General features: G+C 39.3%; 2 protein-coding genes across 10 annotated transcripts in view; one reads left to right on the top strand and one right to left on the bottom strand.

The window, feature by feature from the left end:
• Nucleotides 1-2094: 2094 nt before the first annotated feature.
• Nucleotides 2095-10125, bottom strand: LOC126387668 (heterogeneous nuclear ribonucleoprotein A/B-like). Of its 3 annotated transcripts, XM_050040268.1 has the most exons (10): nt 10011-10062; nt 9142-9215; nt 8693-8912; nt 8172-8340; nt 7498-7656; nt 6887-7018; nt 5567-5672; nt 4953-5099; nt 3401-3491; nt 2095-3031 (listed from the first exon to the last, which is right to left on the bottom strand). In XM_050040268.1, the coding sequence occupies exons 3-9, from the start codon at nt 8887-8889 to the stop codon at nt 3421-3423; spliced, it is 981 nt and encodes a 326-aa protein (XP_049896225.1). In that variant the 5' UTR covers nt 8890-8912; nt 9142-9215; nt 10011-10062; the 3' UTR covers nt 2095-3031; nt 3401-3420. The 3 variants fall into 3 exon arrangements, with proteins under 3 accessions (XP_049896225.1, XP_049896224.1, XP_049896226.1); XM_050040267.1 differs by lacking the exon at nt 9142-9215 and having other exon boundaries at nt 10011-10125; XM_050040269.1 differs by lacking the exons at nt 2095-3031; nt 3401-3491; nt 9142-9215 and adding an exon at nt 4236-4731 and having other exon boundaries at nt 10011-10125.
• Nucleotides 10126-12100: 1975 nt separating this feature from the next.
• Nucleotides 12101-22892, top strand: part of LOC126387768 (protein spinster homolog 3-like) — a 21360-nt gene continuing 10568 nt past the window's right edge. For 4 of the 7 annotated variants that reach the window (XM_050040423.1, XM_050040422.1, XM_050040424.1 and 1 more), the window contains exons 1-12: nt 12145-12215; nt 12711-12956; nt 13063-13128; nt 13301-13437; nt 14987-15138; nt 16141-16207; nt 16299-16441; nt 16645-16797; nt 16882-17071; nt 18929-18994; nt 19088-19186; nt 19276-19447. In XM_050040423.1, the coding sequence (XP_049896380.1) occupies nt 12746-12956; nt 13063-13128; nt 13301-13437; nt 14987-15138; nt 16141-16207; nt 16299-16441; nt 16645-16797; nt 16882-17071; nt 18929-18994; nt 19088-19186; nt 19276-19447 (1456 nt within the window). In that variant the 5' untranslated portion in view covers nt 12145-12215; nt 12711-12745. Of the gene's footprint in view, nt 12216-12710; nt 12957-13062; nt 13129-13300; nt 13438-14986; nt 15139-16140; nt 16208-16298; nt 16442-16644; nt 16798-16881; nt 17072-18928; nt 18995-19087; nt 19187-19275; nt 19448-21262; nt 22748-22892 lie in introns of those variants that run through there. The other 3 variants (XM_050040426.1, XM_050040425.1, XM_050040421.1) reach the window with 3 other exon arrangements.

Raw genomic sequence — 22892 nt, 5'->3', positions numbered from 1 at the left:
TCAAACTACAAACAACAAACATGTACAGGAATATAGAGAGAAATGGAAGGAAAAGGAAGAGAAACAGATGGTCACAAAACAAACAAAAAAACATTAAGTACATACAGGACAGACCACCTGGCCAGGTACGTATACTATTCACATATTTTTTAATGGGTCCCAGGTTTTGTAAAATCTCTTAATGGAGCCATTGAGGGTGCATCAGATTTTTTTCCAGCTTGATGTTCTGCATTACATCTGTGATCCATCGGCTGTGTGATGGACGGTTTACATCCTTCCATTTAAATAGAGCTGAGCATCCAGCTTATTGGGAGCAAAAGGCAAAGACCAGAGTGAGCAGAGATACTGGAATCATCTGGAACTGAAAATATACCAAAAATACCAATAGTAGGAGAATGCATAATATTACAGCCGAAAGTCTCAGGAATAGTGTCAAAAAATGATAACCAGAAAGAGGCCAAGTTTTAAACAAGACCACAACATATGGTAGATGGGGTCTGTTGACACATATGGGGCGTACGTTTAGGAATGTTCTTGCAAGTTCAGCTTTTGTTTCGTTGTATAAAGGCATGTCTTGATGTCTTGAGCATGCTGAAGATGAATGAACCTTAGAAAGAGCCACGTCCCATTTCACATCCGACAGCAGAACTCCTGTTTGGTTCTATTTTAAGGTGCTTCCTGATTTTTTTTCTGTATTCACTATGCTGCATACTGCCAGTGATTAGAATGGGACTGATTACGTTTACCTGCCTCTCCACTGTTGAGTCATGTATGCGCTGATGAAGGTCGGACAGAAAGCTCAAAATACAGTGAAACACTGCACAGATGTGAGTGTGGAAATACTTTCTACCAGATAAAACCCTTTATTGAAATTCCAAAGACATATTTAATACCATTGGTGGAATGTAACTACATTAGGTACAGTACTAGAGCACTGTACATAACTATAAGGTACTTGTACTTTTGCATTTTCTTCTACTTTATATTTCTGTTCTGCTGCATCTCAAAGGCAAATATTGTTCGTGAATTTGACCACATTGGTTACTTTTCTTCTTCAAAACATAACTAATAAATTATGGTGTATTTTTTGTAGATAAATCCATCATGCAGTATATATAGTGGTAATAATTGTAGCATATTGGGAAATTGTCATACTTGCATAATTATTTAAAGGGTGTTGATTCTTTGATGAAAGCACTTTGTGTTTAAAGCATGCATGCTATTAGGATATTGTATTAATGCTTTCATAAGTTTAATTAAACTTTAACCAGCAGCAGCATGTAGAGTAGCACTTTAAATCATCAGGTTGAATCATTCTAAAAGATTTGTTTTCATATATTAAAATGTACTAAAATATCACTGAAAGTTTTATACGTAGTTTTCTATTGTGCACATGCTGCAGCAAAGTATTCTGTTTCAATTTGTTTGGGCAAGGCTAGATTCAAACCAAGTGTCTTTTGGGAACAGCTTCTGGTCCAGAAAATCGGTGCTTCTCAAAGTCAAGGTGTGTATTCACCAAATGCTAGGACAGTCTTGCCTAGCCTCTGTAGGACCTGACTTGAAGGATCCCTCCTACCAAGGAAGCATCCTTGACTTTGAGAAGCACCAGCTGTCTTCCACACCTATCATAGTGACCCCTGACCTCACACAAATGTTTTTCCCTCTACACCTCTTGATGCATTTCAGTCAGAACTATTTAGTCTAATTTAACTGTATTACTAGCCAGACAATGCAGATACTTGCTCAGTATCTGCAGTCCAGGAGGTATGAACCTGAATGATTTTGTCATCCAACCACCCGTAGACCTGGAGGGGGGGGGGGGGGGGGGGGGGACTTCTGAATTTGACAAATCCATATGTTCTTTGCATAATGAGGTCAAACCTAAAATTTTTGGTCACGTGAAAGTATAGCATATAATAATCTGTAACACTTAACCCTTTTCAGACTTTTGTGGGTAGGAATCTTTCTTATGCACTGTCTTGAAAACCGAGCATGATCGAGCACCAAATTAATAACTTAAAACAACCGATTTCTAATTTTCAGGACTAGGATCATGATTAACAGTAACATTAAGCATTAGAAATACACAGAACATTACAAACGAGAATGTTTATTACTAATAAATTGCCAGACACTAGCTGAGGAGACTCCAGAGGCCTGAAGTCCGTCCAGAAAACAAACTAAGCAGACATTTAACTTCAGAGCGGTTATTTCTAAAAACCAGTGACACTTGACAAACACAAACTAAACCAGCATAGAAACTTAACAATTTGCTTGTTATGTAAAAGGTGTGATTTAACAGGAAGTCCGCAGTTGCATGTGGTTAAATCATTTTTGCCCCCACTTAAATCCCACACACCTGTATGCTTTCAGATGTTTAAGTCCCTGGTGAACTCATTAAGCTCGCAGGCAGTCATTCCAATTTGACGGAATTATAACTAGAGTAAAAATGATTCCACATAAAGGGGGAAAAATATCAAATGTGCCATTTGAGGGGACGTGAAACAATTTCTTCAGTTACGCTCAACATTCCTTCATTACAGATCATTGGATTGTGTGGCGACACAAAGACCGATAGAAATCAATGTTGAAAACTGAATCTGAATCCTTAATCTGTTTGACTACTTCCTAATCTTCCAGCCCAAAACAGACCCCCCCCCTCAAAAAAAAAAAAAAAAAAATTACTGAAAACTGTTTATTTGTCAAAAAAAGCTCCTTTACAGCGCCAAGATTTTCAACCTGTAAAGCCAGCAAACATGTAAAATACAAGCCTTACAATACATTAGAATCAAAACAGGTACCAAAAAGTACAGTAAAAATTACACTTCCGTTGATGGAAATGTGGAAGGAAAAAAAAGGAACACCAAAGGGAAAAGTAAAACCTAAAAATGATAGAATTAAAAAAAAAAAAAAAGAAAAAGAAAAGTTACATTTCAGATGTTTTCTGTACAAATGGTCTTCTGTCATAAAAGAGGTCGAGTCATGCCCAGTGTGTCCGTCTTGCTGTCGGTCTCGCCGGATCACTGGAGTCCTGGGGGAGAACACACAACAGAGTCACACATTTTTAAACCCAAATACTTCAGATCTAAAACATTAGAGTTGCACCAAAAGTAATTTGTGGGGATAATGTTCTTCAACATGACGTCTATCTCATTTACATTTCCTGCTACTACGCTAAATCTCAAAAGGAAAATATTGTACATTTTACCATGGGACAAACATCAGCTGCCTAGCTCTAAGTGGAAGAGGAGCAGATAAATAATGGGTGAATTTAACGAGCTACAGTAGATTAATACGGACACCTGCACTTCAAAAGCAATTACTCTGGTGTTCTGTGGGATCAGATGAACAGTGTTTACCAGCTCTGAACTGCAAAAGAGTAGTTAAAGCCACGGCGTACCTTGCGCTACCACATGATCATCAGTATGGCTTGTAGCCGGCCTGGTGTGCCCCCCGTCTTGGAGTTTTCCCGTAGCTGCCGTTGCCCTGGTCTGTGGGGCAGAGAGGATAGACACGTCAGACACACAGCAATCAGGTTTTAACTATTTAGTGTAATTATTATTACAGCAATATAAGATGATTGATAGTGTGATTTAACTGTGGCTCAGTGTGAGAGCAGATTATAGAAGATCTAGAAAGATGAGATTTGGAGCTGACAGCTATAGTGAGAACTTTTAATAAAGCAAGAAGAGGTAAATCAGTAAACACGGTATTTCTGTGCTGCCTTCCCAGATGTGTGGGGCTACCAGCTGTGGTATGTGAGCAAATCTGGCAACCCTACTGTTATGACAAGACTTTGGGATGTTTTGCACATTCACTGCATCCGGATGCCACACAACGGTTACGCCACCAACGCCCTCTAAAATGACTAATTTGACAAAATCTGTTGGTATATTTAGATTCAACATGTGAGTCAGATTCAGAAGTGTTTGCTGGGTTTTTTCCACACTGACGTATGCCAAGATAGTCAATACCTTCCTGCTTTATGTTCTTATATCAAGCTAGGCTTAGAACACCCTAACTCCTATCCAACACACAGACATGAGACAGGCAAATATCTCCTCGTATCGCTAGAGGAACATTTTTGGAAATCCATGCATTTGCATTCTGGTGTGTGTATGTGGCTGAAGCAATTCCTTATATTATATATCTACATGTATTCCTGTTCACATGCTGTAGTAAGCTGGAAGGACATTTGAGTACACGATAAAGAAATAACACAAACAAAGTCTTAATTTGGCAACGTTTACTCTGACAGTAGTTTGGCATAATCAGACAGTCATGGTCGTGCACTGACACAATATACTGAATCTTATTCAAACTAAAACTATTAATCAATCCATAGGATTCGGTATGAGACAGTTTAACTGGTGCATCCCTAATGCAGGGTTTCAACAGTTTAAGGCAAGTTTGAATGAGGACTTATCAATGCCATTCAGAATTAAACGTAAGACCAATTTTTACAATAATCAAAACTGTAGGGAAAAAACATGAACTAACATGAACAGGGGACAATATTGCCGACATGTTTATTGCAACATAAAACATGACTTTTCTGGTCAAGTTAAAGTCAGATGATCTACATTAAATGCTGGAAGGTTTTAAAACTTTGGAACAAGTGGCAATTAATATATTAAAAGTATCCATATCCATTGACTGGATGTGATAGATGTACATGAGTATTGTTGGCTCCTCTATCCTGATCTTCATGATGTCAATGCCAGAAGCATTCTGTAAATTATTTTAAAAATAGACATTACCAATTATTTTGAGATTAACAATACAAAGACAGAAAAAGTATCCTATTTCCCATGTTTTAGCATTTAAAGACTGTTGAAAAAAAATGAGTTAAGACATTTTAAGACCCAGTAAGGACTTATTTTTAAAATCATGAATACTGAACTCCATGCAGCTATCATCTTCCATACATGGTGGTTTGTGTGTGTACTTACTGTAGTCATATCCGGGACCGTATCCATAGTAACCAGAAGAGTAGTCGTAGTTGCCATAGCCACTGTATCCACTGTAGCCATAGCCTTGGTTACCATATCCCTGGTTCCAGTAGTTTCCGTAGCCCTGGTTCCAGCCCTGGTTCTGACCTGAGACGCACAGAGTGCAGAGTTCACATGAAGGTTTAGTCTCAACAGCCCAAAGACAGATTTTCTGACAATTAAACAACAAAATGCCTGAAACCCCATTTCAATTTTCCTGTACAGTCACTAAATGTAGGCCAGACACAGGATTAGGGCGTCTGCTTAACGGCTGATAAGAAACTCAGTGGGTACAATGCAGATATGAACAGTACATCAAGGCCCCAACAGGCGGGTATCAGCCAACAACAGTGTGTCAAAATGTTATATTTCTCCCCCTAAAATACCATTCTTCTCTATATTACACTAATTTTGTGGGCAAAGAGGCATTTTTATTAGTTTTTACATCAAATTTTGACGTGCCGTCACCCTCCAGCCTTTAAAATATGGTGCCAACCACACATCCTGTACTAGATCAGACCCAGAGACCCTGCAAACACAGACTGGAAAGAAAAAAGGAGATTGTGCATCCTTACCTCCACGGCCCCTTCCTCCCCGGCCACCATAACCACCACCACCACGTCCTGCTCCATACTGCTGCTGCTGGTACACCTCCTTTGGCTGGGCGATCTTAAGCTCACACTGTGGAGGACAAGCACATGTTAAATTCTGACCTCAGACCCAGCAGAAGTGGAAAAAGCAGTAAAACTAATAAAGCAGTGCCACAATGTTAAAATGTTGTCAAATTCTAATTTAGCAAGCAAACATTTACTCCAAGAGTCAAATGTACTGACAAAATATTTTATTCAGAGTAAAAAACTCTTCACAATTTAAATTCAACAATGCTTTCATCATGTTAATATTGTAGGTCATCACGGAGACATACACTTAATACACAATGTTGGTAGTAAACAGTTTAGTCCAGCTAGTGCCGGCAAATACTCCTCATGTGGCTGCTTAAAATTTTCAGTTCAGACATAACTTGATTATGAGTGCTCTTTTCAGCATGTCGAACTACATGATGAAAAAACTTAATCCATCATGATCAACTGTCAGGTTCCACTGTGATGTGATGAAGGTATGAACCATCACAAATTCCTCATTAAAGCCCCCTTTTATGCTGCCTGTTCAAGACAGGAAGTTTGCACTTATTTTGCCTCGCTATTCTGTATCAAGGGTAAAAGGGTGTGAAAAAGGGTATTCACACGGACTGGGGAGGCATTGCTGTTAACTCCTTTAAGACAGCAGTAGATGCAGTAACAGCACAGAATTGACATTTGTGAGAAAGTAGCAACCAGCAGGACGGGACAGAGTGATGTTTTGATGATATATTCTGGTGTGTGTGGCACAGATTTAAAAAGCAGCTGGCAGCAAACTTAAAAGAATAAGAGCAACCAAAAATGTCTACAAATGGGGACACAATGAGGTCTGGGAGCTCCTTACACTGAGCACAGGACGAGACCAACGCATATAACAGACAATGTAAATTATTGCCATTTACGCCATTGTTACTGTTTAGAGAGCTGCCAGACATGCATGTTATACATCACACTAGACACCAACCCCTTGCGTCTTTTGCTTCTTGAAGCCAGCGTGCCATTAAAAAAAAAATAAAGAATTCATACACCGAGGCAGCTTTATGCCTGCGTTTGGTTCTGTTTTTTGTTTTTGTTTTTTTAGAAAAAAAAAAAAAAAAAGCAAAGCCGGTGTAATGAAGGGACTTTGTTGCAGCAATATTGGAGGATCTGTGTAGAAAGGGTTTATGGAATCGGGGGGCTGCAGGGTAGCATACATGGGAGGTGTCATGAAGCACCTGGCTCTGCTGTGTTTGTGTGTGTGCGTGCGTGCGTGCTTACCCTGCCGCCCTGGATGTTGTGGTATTTCTTCTCCAGACACTTCTTGACGCTGGCTTCTTCTTTGTATGTGATGAAGATGAAACCCCTCCTTTTCTTTGATTTGGGGTCAATTGGAAGCTCAATGGTTTCGATCTGGAAGAGAAGGTAAAGACTCTTGTGTTACAATCTGGTGCAAAACAATACATATTTCTGAAACTGAACTTGATTCTTGTTAAGATGTTTAACAATTAAGTGGCATTAAAAATTCTGGATGACGTTATTTTACATAACATTTCTTGTGTAATTTAAGTGACAAATGAAACAGACTTAAAGAAGAGTTAATATTTTCCCTATTCAGCACGAAGCTTATTATTGTTATAGTGTCTGTTAGAGAAAGAACTTCTGATAAAAAGAGTTAATCTTCCACATAAACTATCCTTCCTTCAGAGTTCTGTAATATAGCGATGCACGTGCCTAAATGTGAGTACTTAAGCCATCAGTTCTTAGACTGACCTCCGGCTCTGTAGATGATATCAGCCATTGCCCACGAACAAACACTATCCTTACTCGCTGCTCCGTTAACACTTAACTGTTTACTACGTTTTTTCATGGCTCCATCTGGTCAAACTTACCTCTCCAAATGCCCCGAAATATTCCCTGATGGCGTCTTCAGTCGCCTCAGGATTCAAACCCCCAACAAAGATCTTCTTGACGGGCTCCTTCTTCATGGCCATCGCTTTCTTGGGGTCAATGGGACGTCCATCCAGTCTGTGTTCTTTCTGCTCCAGCACCTGCAGACATATATTATTATAGTATGCGTGAAGTGCTGATACACAGTAATGAAGGGTCAAAAGCCTTTAAATTTTCCTTTCATCATGTGACATTTCATTTAAATGTCTACTGCAGTGAGCATTTACAATGTGACCACAAGTGCAGCACAAGTAGTGAAACCCAAGTCAATTGTTTTGAGCAACAGAAATGATCTACATGATCTCTTCTGTCTATGCTCTGTTTTAACTGCATGCTCATAAAAATTAAATTCGGACAGATGTAGCAAAAGAATCAGCTAACAACCAGTTTTGTTGATGTAAAAGCCTGCTGTCTTTGTATAAAAACAGTGCACTGCACTTAATTCACACCACAATCTTTCTGGTGAACACCAAGAATCAAATTACCCACAAATTAAAATAACTGTTAACAAAGATCCAGGTGTTAATCATGCATCACCCTCATCTGATCATAAAAAACCACTATGGTGATGCTACATGTGAACAAACAAACAGTCAGGTCAGTCAGAGTGGCTCACCTTTTCAACGCTGGCGGCGTCTTTGAAGAGAACAAAGCCAAAGCCTCGGGATCGGCCGGTGTTGGAGTCCATCTTGATGGTGCAGTCTGACACCTCGCCAAACTTACTGAAGTAATCCTTCAGGTCTTTTTTACTCGTGTCCCAGCTGAGGCCGCCCACAAACATTTTACTGCAAACACAGGAGGACATATTGCTGTTCATTTCTTATTTCTTTATTAGTTACTGCACAGGTAGTCTTGACTGATAAAGAATGCTTAGCTATTATTAATTTTAATTATTACTCATTATCAATATAGATTCAAGCAGATTGCTAATGAACAAAATCAACTGGTAACAAGATTTATTATACATTTGCATTTTTGTTATCCTGTTATTATGCCGTCTCCTGGCATCTTTTGTTTCATCCTGTGCACGTAAACTCTTATTGTGAACACTATTTCACAACACTAAATTTTTATTTAACGACAAAAGATGCTCTTACATAAGAGTGTGGTGGGTCTTGAGGGAAACTAAACACTCACCCAGCATCCTCTTCTCCTTTGCTGGCGTCAATCTTGCCTCCATCTCCACCATTGTCCTGGCTTTCCTGGCCATCTTGGCTTTCCAGGCACTCGTCCTCTCCACCCATCAGCTCCTGCTCCGCTCCATTCTGGTCCTCCTCACCCTCAGCTCCGTTCTGGTCCGATGTCTCCATGAGAAGAGTCTCTGCATCTGCCATTCTGACGGTGGGCTCTTAAAAGACTGAGATAGGGAAAACAAACTTAGTATGATCCTAGAGATGGATGAAAACTAGCCAGTGCTGAAACATGCTTCTAAGGGGTGAAACGAACAAAGCCCCAGAGTCAGGACTCTGTGTGATATTGTTAACAGTTGCTTTGTGGGAAATTGAAAAAAATGCATAAATTTTTTTCTTAATGACTTAAAATTGTGCCCATATATCGTTATTTTAAGTAATTTTGCCAAAAATTACCAAAATGCAGTGAGCGTGGGGCTTTTGGTGGAACCTCAGGTCTGGAGCCAGAGAGTAGTTGCCCAGTTGTTAATCTAATCTCGCATAAACACATTTATTTTTAAATGCAAAAGAAGCTAAAACATTAAACGATATTATTTAACATTTAGCAATAGTCTTACTTATTTCTCCGCTTAAACTTAATTGCTTATTTTAAATGACAACAGAGTGGAACACCACGAAGGCTAACAGAAAGCTAACAATAGCTGCGGCTGTCGCCATGCTAACATATCGTTTCTTTACAAAAGGTATGGTGAGTAAATTCTACATTTTTTTTAAGAAATTACAATATCCTTCATAATTGTGTAGTCAGAGAACTATATTAACGTCAATGTTATGACAGTAATAGGTGATAAACACTGTTCTAGGTCTACGTGTACATTGAGTACTTTGTTAGCTAACAAAAAGAAGCAGTAATCCGGCGTGGATCTCCATGTTCAGTGTTCAAGCGGACCGCGCTTTGCTTCGTTGCCGCTCGGTACAGAGTCAGGCCCGGCTAGCAGCCAGTCAGCTGAAACAGAATTAAATAGCCAGTAATGTTACAGTATGCGCAACATATAAAAATACTAAGAAACGCTCCATAAGCATTAATGTCCTAATCTCTACTATAACCCATAAATGAACTACTCAATGAGCGCAATAACCGCGCTAACGTATTTAGCACCGCTGCGGCTAACAGTCTGCTAGCTACATTTACTGCTAACTAGATAACACAATACACATGAAAAGCAGCGCCATAGCGAACACAACAATGAAAAGAACCGCGGTTTGGAGCTAAAGGTATTCGCCGCCATTTAAATCAAGCTGTACTAACAAGAAACCGTGCTTACTTTAAGGGGGAAAATAACGGAGACGCCGACTCGCTGCTCAAAATGGACACTCTCCAAATTCGCCGCTAACTCGTGGCAAAATATATACGACCGGATGTGAGCAAGCGCTGGGGGACGTGTGAAAGAGAAGGTCCGCGATTGGACACGTCATTCTTTTGTGTGAATGAAGACGTTAAGTGATTGGCTAATGGGCTGACGCAGTAATGACAAAGAGGAAAATACAGCAGCCAAATGTCCTTCCTGCTTCCTGTCCTCTCACCGCTACTCCGAGCTGTTGTTTGATATTTAATCACATTTTTTAATCGATGCACAAATGTGTTACGACCAGCATATTTGTTAATGCCTTTATTTTGCCCGGTGAATAAGAAGAAAGTGAAACAGTTGCGCGGGTTTCTTCCGTTGGCGCAGTTTCTATTTTAGTAACAGTAACAAAGCTAACATTACCAGGGACCCTCAGCCCGATATTACAGAAGTCTAATGCATTTACTTGAGGATTTACTTGCTCTTTTTTGTCTGAATCAGCCCTTTAATGTCCACACTTATCAAAAAGCAGCGGCTTATTCTGTGCAATTATATTTCCTTGGGGCAGTAATTACATAATCTTTGTTTGTTTGAACAGACCCCATAGCTTGAGATGTCACTTCATGGTATTTGTAAAATAGAAAGAAAAAAATCTAAATTACAACCCATATTCTGTTATAATGCTTGTGAAATGTTAGTATGCCAACATATATAAATTTGCTACTGTGGAATTAGTAGTGCTAGTTTTATTTCTATGTATTTATTCTAGATATATACCATCATAGTATTCAGATGAAAACATCTTAGAAATAGTGAAAAATTATACTAATATATTTTTTTCATCCAATTTACAATTGAATAACATTAAATATATGGTCTTAACAGCTGTGAATATTCATCCTTTTTTAATTTCATAAAAAAAAAATGTATGTTTATTATCTTCACTATAAGAACAAATGAACTGTTAGGTATAGCATCTTTTTGTTTGTTTTTTGTAAAATTTCACCCTGCATTTTTTGTATAAAACTACATGAATTTGTTCAGTAAGACCTCTGAAACTATACCATGTAGAAAATTCTGAGATAATCTAGTTAATTCAGAAAGACAGGGCAAATATTTTTCTGAGGGGAATGCATTGCGCTTCTGTACAGTTCAGATAACCTACGTGAATTCTGATCAAGCTGCATTATGATGGCCATGTCTGATTTTTGTTAACTTTTTTATATACTTGTTTGCAGCTCTTATTTACAAAGAAATTAATTTTAACAGAAGGGAAAAGGGGGAAGACTGCCTGGCCGCTAACTCTCACGTATTGAGACTTATGCCAATACCACTAGGCATGGATGGATTACTAAGTACTCAACAGGCCAACCAGGCACAGGCCCAGGGGCACAAAAAGACCACAAAGAAATGCAAAGAAACTGCCAAGAGACATCAAATAACTACAAAAATGGGCAAAACAACCACAAAGAGACACTAAATGATAACAAAGAGACACAAAACAACCACAAAGAGACACTAAATGATAACAAAGAGACACAAAACAACCACAAAGAGACACTAAATTACCAAAGTGACACAAAATAACCAAAAAAGAAACAAAATAACCCCAGAGAGACATAAAATTACCTTAATAAGACACAAAATTATCTCAAAGAAACCGTAAAAACTAGAGACAAAAACCAAAAGAAAAAGATGCAACATGACCACGAAGAGACACAAAGTCACTAAAACCTGTGTGTCTTGCACCTATGTAGGAAAGGTGGTGGGGCCCTTTGCATATCTGTTTCCAGGGGCCCATTGTGTAATAATCTGCCTGTGCAACTAAGTTAAGACAGTCATGGTGATGCTTTCATGACATATTATTAAAATCCAGCTGAATTCTGAATGAACACAAAAAAAACTAACATACCTGAAAAGATAATGTATGAAACATATTAATGGTAGATGAAATATAAAGTATCTGGCTTGTTTACAGAATTGCATCACAATGATGCACAGCGGGAAAGCATATGACCAACCCAGAGTGGGCTGGTCCCTTCACTAACTGAAAGTCTCTTGAGGTATGTTAGAGCTGAGGCCTCTGTTAGCTTCTTCAAGCCTTAAAGGCACACAGGGAGACACACCTCTGCCAACTGCAAATATGGAATGAACTAAGAAAATAAGATAAAAAGACACAATTGAGTAAGTGGGTCTTTTTTGTCTACAATTTTATTTATAAAGACAGTTTTAACATTTTAATCTGTATGATATGGATACATCAGCAGTATCATTTTGATTGATAAAAAGAGCCATGTCTTAAGTTCTTGTAGCCAAAGCTTTAAGACTATTCCATATGTTGTTTAGGTGGTCTCATGGTCGTCACTGCAATGACTCTAAACTCTCTTTTATGTACAATATTATGTCTTTTAAACTTCTGACCTAAGCATCCTATTATACAGTAGATTTACCTTGACAATATTTATTAGGATTGTAAATTGTACACCCAAAGTTTTGCTTATTTTCTTTAAAAATATAATGAGGTCGAAGCTTTTTCCATCATCTATTGTTCTATGGTGTTGTAAGAACTGTAAAATAGCTGAAAAATGAAAACCCTTCTCTTCCACAGGGCTTTAAAAGCAACACATAGGGAATGTATTACACTTGTCACCATGCACCATTAGCTTGATAAATGTACAGTTCTCCATTTCCAGGTGAAGAAACAGCTGCTCACGATGGAGCCAAAGGACACACCGATAACTCCATGCAGCCTGGGCCCCGGCTCTGGTCTGGAGTTTGGCTCCTTTGTGAACAGCCTTTCATCACTTACACCAAAGACAGAGGAAGAGGAGAAACCAGAAATATCAAGGAGACGCTCCTACATAGCTGTGGCCGTGCTTTGCTACGTCAACTTGATCAACTACATGGAACGGTACACATTAGCAGGTTAGATTACCTCTTGTGTACACAACAAACACACACTGTACACAAACACCATTTCCTGCTTCTAATTTGGTTGGTTTACGCATGAATTGTCTTTACTGTCTTATAGGTGTCCTTTCCAACATTCAGAAGTTCTTTGATATAAGTGACAGCACAGCCGCACTTTTACAAACAGGTATGATGATGCAGGAACACACACATATTTTAAAGGAACACATTTTATGCAACGTGGACTGCAAGTGAATTGTCGAGCAAGACAGAAATATAAAATTAGACAGACACGTACATGTGTGTGGCACTTTTTGCTTTTAAATCTGTGAAATTAATTCTTATTATTGCACTTACAGTTTTCATCTGCAGTTTCTTTCTCTTGGCCCCTCTCTTTGGTTACCTTGGGGACCGCTACAACCGGAAATACATCATGATTGGTGGTTTGAGTGTGTGGCTTGCGACTGCAGTTGGCTGCTCTTTCGTCACTAAGTCGGTGGGTGAGAACAGATGTGTTGACATCACAAGATCTTGCTGCTAGTAGTTTTTCTTCTTCTGTCATTTGACCTCATCATCCATCTACTCCTTTTGTGCAAATGCTCTAGGGGGCGTATTCACAGAGCTTCCTAGCACTGAGTTGCTCCGAGAGACAAAATTCTAAGACAAAACTTAGAATTCCCCCTTAAAGTTAAGACGAGGTCCTTGTAGAGATAAAAGTTATTCACAGAGCATCTTGGAAAATTTGTTAGGAGTAGAGAGGAGGACTTTTAAGAGGCTTAACTGTTTCTTAGGCAGAGGAGAAAATGGTGGAAACACAAAGAGGTCGGAGAAATATTCTCCAAACACTGGGTGACAGTGAGTAAATGAAATGCTACAGATTAGATCATGTAGGGATAATATTTGCGGTCGATCTCATTAGGGATACGCACATATTTCCCACATAACGCTGTAACGCCAGAAATGAAATGATCACAATACTGAGATATTTGGAAAACTGGAAAAATGCAGCAGTGCAGCAGTGATGACTTGGGTCTGTCTCGACTTTCCATCAGCAGAGTGATCACACTAACAATGAGAACACTTTCAGTCAGCAGTTCATTTCATTTCCACTGGGAGTCCACACCTTGCAGGCTCACAAAAAGGCATGTGTCTGACAACCAATCACATATGTTAAAAGAAAGCATCACACCTAGCAGGGGGTCAAACACACACCTTCTGTCCCTTCCTTACTCATAGTTGCTCTGAGAACTTTCCTAAATCACTCCTAAGCTAGGACTACTTACAAAAAACTTTAGGCTAATTAAGCATGAGGCGACGTGCGTAGGCTACGGTGTAGAGTCTGCTACACAAGTATAAATCCTGCTAAAGTTTGGAGCTCTCTGAGAGTGTTCTCAGAATGTTTGTGAATACGGCCCCAGATTGTCAGTGCAAGGAGTATAGAGGGGAAGTTTTACCACCAAATTGGCACCGGTTCTTAAACTAGTTCCATTCATGACTGCTGGAACCTTGGTGCTATCTACTAAACCAAATCGCATTTACACCAGTTTTGAGTGTTACCCAAAAAACAAGCATGAACCAGGTATTACTGAGACAACTGCACACTTTTTAACAATTTCTCACTTAGCGTCTCCATTGCATTCTCATTTCAACCTGTAGAATATGACACACCAACTGATGTCACTGTTCACACCTCAGGTCTTTTGTTCTAGCTGAGAACCAACTTTCTGAACCAGTTTGTTTTTGGTCAAAATGCTCTGAACGCTTCAAAATTAGGTGCAGGAAGCAGAAGAGAACCGGTGTTGGTGTAGAGGGGGTATTTGTGGTTCAGGAAATGTATCCTTTGGGCTACAGATATGCAAAGCTCATGTAAATACATGCAAACATTACATGAGACAACAGAGTATTTGTCAAACATCTGAGTAAACACAGACCTCAACGTGAAGTACAACAGAGAAATAAGAGTGCCATATGTTAAGAGGATATATGTGGTGTTTTGGACTGAATCTTGCTGAACTGCTTTTGTCCTGTTGTCTTAATGTCTTCAGCAATTCTGGCTCCTGATGCTGCTGCGAGCCATCGTCGGGGTCGGAGAGGCCAGCTACACCACCCTTGCTCCCACCATCATTGGTGACCTCTTTGTTGGGGATAAACGGAGCAACATGATCTGCGCCTTCTACGTCATTATGCCAATTGGAAGGTCAGAAACAAAGTCACTATAAGTCCACCACTACCCCTCGCTACGCTGATTAGTTTATGCACACTTGGCCAAATTTTAAATGAGATGTAGAATTAAGTGATTTTGATGAAATATCACTGTTTTCAGTTTTGATTATATTTTTTTTCCTTGACAGAAACATTCGTCGCACATTGTGTGTCCGAGGACCACCAGGAATTTGAAAATCCAATGATAACTTTTGTTTTACAGTTTCTGGCAATGATAATTGGTGTCATTTTGGCAATTTCTATAGAAAGCATGCCTTCCAAACTTGTTGCTGGTGCATTTGGAAGGCATGTTGGATATAATAATATGTTGGATTCATATTAATGTGTATTTTCAGACACTAAATTTAATTAATTTTTGGAAACAAACACAAAAAACTGGGGAGCAGCCTTCCTGTAGTAATTCTGAGGACTCCCTAAGGGTCACAAATCCCTGCAGAAGACCCAGGGTCTAGAAATTATGCATTATTGCATATGCATCTTATTATAAATTCTTAAAAGGCCGAAAAAATTACAACCCGAACCACTGGTTTAGATCCAGAACTCTAATATAGTCTAGGTATTTTTTATTCTTTGCTTGGTGGCAAAGATATAACCAGTGTGCCTATTCATATTAATGGACTAATGGCCAAAAAAGAAACACAAACATTAGACCGACCAGTGATGAATGTTCATCACTCAGTAATTCACTCACCAACCCTGTGACAGACTTATGCATTTATAGGGCTGGCCCCCGCTTAACTGCGGTCCAGCCAACAATGCTGCTGGACAATCAAATGAAAAGAACAGACATTAAACAACCATGCACCTTATGAAAAGGATGAAAATCAAGATAATCTAAATCATGGTTCTTTAACCAGCTCAAAGTAAAGACAATATTTTTCATCTGTGAATACTGCTAGACAGGTGTATCCTACTGTTAAGCTTGTTTATGTCATCATGATCACTCTGATTGTTTTACCATTATGATTGTTTTCAGTGGTCTTGGATTCATGGTAGGTGCAGGGGTTACATCTCTCACCGGAGACTGGCGCTGGGCTTTCAGGGTGAGAACATTTTAATGAACAGCTGTAAATGTTAGCTGATCACTGACAAATAAAATATGTTTGATATCACAACCTTTTTCTGTGTTAACAGATTAATCCCATCTTGGGTTTTGTGGGACTTGTCTTGTTGGCTTTCTTATGCCCCAACCCACCCAGAGGTGCTGCAGAGACACATGGAAGGGGAGTCACAGGGAACAGCTCTTACCTGGAGGACATCAAGTATCTTCTGAAAAAGTAGGAGAAGGATGGATGGAAAAGATCAATTATATGTCAGCCATTATTCTTTGTTTTTCATGAACACATAAAAAAAAAAGATTTCAGATTTATTGTTCAAGCTCCAGTTAATACTGTGATCATTTGTATTGGTGCCTAATGTCTACAGAGATGATTTTTGATGAATATTTACAATCTTTTCTGTTGTGTTACTTTAACCCTAGTAAAAGTTACGTACGCTCATCATTTGGAGTGACATCCACGACATTTCTCGGCGGAGCCCTGGCTTTCTGGATGCCCACTTTTCTGTCCAGAGCTCGGGTCAGTCAGGGACTCCAACCGCCGTGTGTCAAAGGGCACTGCAACCACACAGACAGGTGCAGCATCACCCTTCATTTACATCTTCTTCAAAATTGGAAAATAGTTTTATCATTGCTGTCTGCCTCTTTTCCCCTGTACAGTTATATCTTCGGTGCTATTACGGTGGTGTCGGGCTTTCTGGGAGGATGTCTCGGCAGTGCTATATCTAAATGGTTTAGGGACAAGTTCCCAAAGGCGGACCCACTCATCTGCACAGTTGGCCTGCTAGGATCGGTTCCCTGCCTCCTCATCACGATCTTTGTGGCATCAGCAAGTATCCCCGCCACTTATGTAAGAGACAAACTTAAATCTTTGCTGGTGTCAAGTAGTTAAAATGATAATTTTTATATATGGGTCTAGACTTTAGAGCCACACAATGATATATATATTTATGAGGTTAGGTATTGTGTGGGATTTTGCTGATACTGGTGCTAAAACAGTACTTTTGAAATGGTGCCAGTACTCGATAGTCCCCGAAAGCAACAATGGTCAGTGACATTAAACTCCTTTTTTTTATTGCAAAGGAAAATCTGAACTTGAAACTGAACAAAGTATTAACTCTTAACAGTTTCAAATATACCTAAATATATAAGTTTGAATAAATATAAAACGCTATGAATAGTTGTAAAACCCAACCCACCTCCAATCAATTAACACTAAATAACAGATACAGTACTATACAAAGCAGTGTCGTAGTGCTTGAGATCAGTGTTGGTCTTGAGAACACTTTTTGAAGGCCACGTCTTGGACTCAGCAGCATTTTTACTCGATCATGTCTCAGTCTTCGACAAAGAGGACTCTGGATTTTATTTCAAGACGAATCAAAACCACAACTATAGGAATATCAGTAAACTTCCTGTGCAAAAAAGGAGTGCTGAGTAAAGATGGTTTAGCTGATTATACAAACAAACGAGGTGAATGCAGAGGAATTTTCATTTTCCACCTTTAGATACAAGGAGGGCCTATGGTTCCCCATTTAATCGTAAGTGTGTCATGCAGTGTGAGCCTTTCACTCCTCAGGTCTTGACTCATTGTCAACCCCTCAAAGTCTTGATCTCGATCCTTGACTTGACTTGACTTGACTTGACTTGACTTGGTCTTGGTGTAGGTAAATACATTGAACAAAATTTTAAATGCAACACTTTTATTTTTACTCACTTTTTTTCAAAGATCTGAGACCTTCATGCACTCAATAGAAATATTTCTCTCAAATTTTGGTCACAGTTTTGTTCGAATCTGTGTTAGTGAGCACTTCTTCCTTTCTAAAATAATCCCTCCACCTGACAGGTGTAGCATATCAAGATGCTGATTAAACAGCAGAAGGCACACCTTTGTAGTAATGATGCTGTTTAATCAGCATCTTGATATGCTACATCTGTCACCTGTCAACTGTAAACAGTTCAGTAATCCCAGCATGCTGCATATACTGTATATATACTGTTTATACATATGGGTCCATGTCGTTGGTCCGACAGCCCATTGGTCCGACATCCCATTAGTCCGACGGTCCGCGGTGCTGAACGGCTCCCGGCGGGCATATTTCTACCTTGATGGTGTGCCGCGACTGGCTCTGGGTCAGCTAGGAAAGGCTTGAGGCAGAGGAGGCTCACGGCTTATGTCTTTGTCACTTTCTTTTTCATTTTAACCCACACCATGATCTTTTCCTGACCCTAACCAAGTGGTTTTTGTGCCTAAACCTAACCAGACCTTAACCACAGGGCATCATGATGATTTCGGAACAATGGGACTTCGGAACAATAAGTTTAATATGGTCGGAACAATGGGATGTCGGACCAATGGGCAGTTCCCAGACATATATCCACCTACGTCATATATATAAAGTTACATGCTACATTAATAATTTATTATTTTTTTCAGCAGGCTTTACACTCTTCAATGCTGCACTAATATCCGGCTGTTTAAAAATGTCATTGTGTCCTTGTTTTTAGCTGTATGCCTCTTCTGTTTCTGTACATTGAGAGCTACAAAAAAAACTGAGTGAAATTTCTTGTGTACTTGGCAAACTCGGCTGATTCTAATTCTGGTTTAGCTAGAGGTAATGCACTCATAGACTAAAAACAAGAAATTGAACAATTAATTTATCACTTGATGAGTCTCTTACTCTGTGTCTTAAACGTCTCATTTCAGGTATTCATTTTCATTGGTGAACTGCTGATATCACTCAACTGGGCTGTCATGCCTGATATACTGCTGGTGAGTTTGAACAGCATGTGTGGGAATAAAAATATGAAACCATCTGCTGAAACTTGAAGCCAACAGGTTGTTTTCTGTTACTTTTTATGTCAGTATGTTGTTATACCGACCAGACGGTCCACAGCTGAGGCCCTCCAGACAACACTCTGTCATCTCCTGGGTGACGCTGGGAGTCCCTACCTAGTTGGAGTGGTGAGAAATATTTCTCCATAGTCAACTTCTTTTTTCTGTTTCATCAATAATACCTATGTGAGCTTGAGGAAATCATTTTTTCTGTGCAGATCTCTGATGCTATACGCAAATCCAAATCTGCAACACATCAATGGAACTTCCACAGTCTGCAGTACAGCCTTGTCATCCTCCCGTTTGTTGGGCTCCTGGGTGGACTCTTTTTCTTCTTGGCTTCCTTCCACATTACAGAAGACAGGAAGGCAGCTGTGCTATCGGTTGAAGGTACTGTAGATATAGTTACTGTTCTTTTATTCTCTATAAACAGTGATATGGTGCAACCATGGCCCCAACAGAACACCTTTCTGCACACTCTACTGTTCTTTTGAGCTGTGGTTACATACTAAAATCAACATATTCTGAGAGGGTTTGTTTGTATTTCTGTGCAGGAGTTTGTCTGGACGACACACTAGTACATGATTAAGTCCTCACAGTTGTGTTTGCATGTTAATGTCAGTGTTACACATACTGGAGAGCCCTTACTGAGCAATAGCCCTCTATTGAACTCACTTGTACTGAACAAAAATGTCAAAAACACTTTTGTTTTTGCTCCCATTTTTCACAAGTCAAAATAAAAAATAGAAGACTTGTTTGTTAAATGTGTTAAATCCATTAGTGAGCCCTTTTCTTTTGCCAAAATCATAGGTCTACCTGTCAGGTGTGGCATATCAAGATGCTGATTAACAGCATCATTACGACAACAAACTGCTGTCAGGTCAAAACCCTGCTGAGGATGACGAGCATGTTTCTGACATTTTGTTCAGAAAATTTTCAGTTGTGCAAACCAATTGTTGCATCAGCTGTTTGGGTGGCTGGTCTTGGAAGATCATGAATTCCTGGTGTGGCTATGCAGAGCTTAAGACTCATTTGTACTCCCTTTACATATAATTATAGATTCATCTGTTTCAATTGTTGTAAACGTCACTGCCCTCATACTTTTTGGGGGCATAAATATAGCCAACAGATGGAGGACAGAGTCAAAAATTTCACACAGCAATGAATTAGGCGATAGTGGAGGAGGTTGAAATATTTTACCTTTAAACGGAGGCAGCATTGTAGACGGCGGTGGTCTATGCGGCCATTATATACATCACGAAATGGGGACGGAGAATTCTTTTCACTACTCATCGCTATATATTATATAGTACAGATTTGTCTGTTCCACCATTATTTAAATTTCTTCTTGGTCTCCTATGGTTTTATCTCACTTGAATTACACTACACTACCTCCACGATCTCTGCTCTGTTTCATCTGTATCCTTAAGCTTTAAGAAAATGTGCACAATTACGACAGAAGGCTCCATCTGTCTCTGTCTCCATGTCTAACATTGAGCATAGATGAGTCCTTATAGTAGTGAAATGAACATTCAGTTCACAGCTCTGGTAGACAGCATGCCAAATGCACGTTCCTGTCAGGTGGATGGACTATCCTGGCAAAGGAGAAGTGCTAACATGGATTTCAACAAAGTTGTGTTCACAGTTTGGGAGAATTAAGCCGTTTGTATAGCCGGTCTGGCTTTAAACTCCATTTTGTTAACAACTCGGCACTGTGTTTGTAGATAGTGGAAATGCGACAAGGACAGCTACTGGCTTGTCAGCTGAGATTGATTCTCTCAAAGGCTGTGTAAAAAACAATGATATCTGTGGATGGGGTTCGTATAATCTTACCACTCCTTAGCAGGGCCTGCAGCTGACTGAGGAGAAAAGCGCCAATGTACAGGAAGTGACACTGCCAAAATGTCAAAGGTCACACAACAAAAACTTCATTAACAAAATTAAAACTCACCGAAAAACACAGAAATAACAAGAAGAAGAATAACAAAATGTATATTGATTATTGATGAAATATAAACCCGTTACAGACATCAGTACTGTGCATAGAAAAACTCGCAGACATTTTATTTCAACTTGCGAAGCATTTATTTTTTTGTTCAGTGTACTAGATTACTTAGTTTCCATGTTGATCTAATAAGTGCTCAGTGTCAATACATTTTGTGTGTGTGTGTGTGTGTGTGTGTGTGTGTGCGTGTGTTGTACCAGGAGATCTCCCACCACAGCAGGGTCCTGGATCTGAGCCCCCGGTGGAACAGAGCAATGGGGCGATTGAATAAAGCTGGACAAAGGCCTCAGTGCAATTAATTTATTAGTAAATATTTGAAGTTAAACTGCTGGTGCTGAAAGCAGGATGTTTAAGGTGTCTTGAAATATTGTATAGGCCAGTATTACAACTCTCAAATTTGCCTCAAAGGGATGAACAATCAGTACAACACCCTTTATCCTTAGACCAGGGGTACCAAACTCATTTTAGTTCGTGGGCCACATACAGCCCAAATTGTTCCCAAGTTGGGAACCATAACCTCTCAATAACAGCTCCAAATTTCTGCTTTCTTTTAGTGTAGAGGAGAACATCCTAAAAACATTCATTAATTTACAAAACAGATGGTGAACAGCTGGAGTAAGTGCAATTTCAACAATATGTCTCAGCATGCATGTCTTCACAAACTCAACCTTTGATGCTGATGCTATTTTGTGAGCAATAAGGTAGCTTTCTGTTATAGCTGTTTGCACACCCAGCACACTAGCTTCCCATTTACTTCTATAAAGAAATAAGAATGGGTCCATTTTATTTTATATGCAATTTTATTTATTATTAATTAATTACCCTTCTGGCCCGTGGCTGTACACTGTAAAATATTTGAATGGTCTTTCACAGTAAATTACTGTGTCATTTTCCAGTAGAATGTTGTGAAATGACAGCTATATACTGTGAACTTGCAGCAGTTATGCCTGCATTTTACTGTGATTTGGCAGTATGCGCCTGTAAATGACTGAATTTAACTGTGACTGCACAGTTTATGTACATTTGATTACTGTGATTTAGCAGTACGCTCTCATAGAATTACAGTATTTCACTGTAACCTCACAGTTAAACTGCATATATTGCTGTGATTTAGCAGTAAAATTATATTTAACTGCATGAATTTCACAATAAAACTGAATTTGGTTAAAAATCACAGTAAAAGCCTGTGAGGTAATAATAATGTAATTTATTGTGAAATATTACAGTTACATATTGTAACATCCTGGAGTTAATTTGCAGTGTATGCTTGACACACCTGCCTTAGACCCTCGATTCCAGTAAGGACTTTCTTTCTTGAATTTTGCTGACAACCATCTACACTCATGTGGCCAGTTATGAATGATCCTCAATATGGGGGAAGGATCCATATTGAGGATCATCAGATTAGCCTCTACATCTATGAATGTTCCAGCTAGCATGCAGCTGCTGCCTCCTAATGAGGACCAGAGGGGCATCAGGCTGGAACACAACATATGCACATAATGGAGTTAAATCTCTTATTGTAATATTTGCTGGAAGTCCATCAGAGAATTCCAGTTTTCCCACCCATTTCCATGGATCTACCCTGAAAGTGTCTCAAAACTCTGTATGTTGTCCATGCACTGTTGAAAAATGTAAATGTGTCTCTATTTAACAAAAGTAAATATAAAGTGTTTTTGTTCAGTTTCACTTCAGTTTGTTTGAGTTAGTCCACTAGATGGCACCACTGCACTGCTGTAAAACATGCCAGCATGACTGATCCCAGGTGTCTTTTCTAACGATGGATTTGCCAGATGTTCAAGGGACCTCCATTAGAACTACCCTAAAGAT

The sequence above is a fragment of the Epinephelus moara genome, chromosome 3 (assembly GCF_006386435.1).
Source record: "Epinephelus moara isolate mb chromosome 3, YSFRI_EMoa_1.0, whole genome shotgun sequence".
NCBI classification, from domain to species: Eukaryota; Metazoa; Chordata; class Actinopteri; order Perciformes; family Serranidae; genus Epinephelus; species Epinephelus moara.
This window is presented reverse-complemented; position numbering and strand designations above follow the sequence as displayed.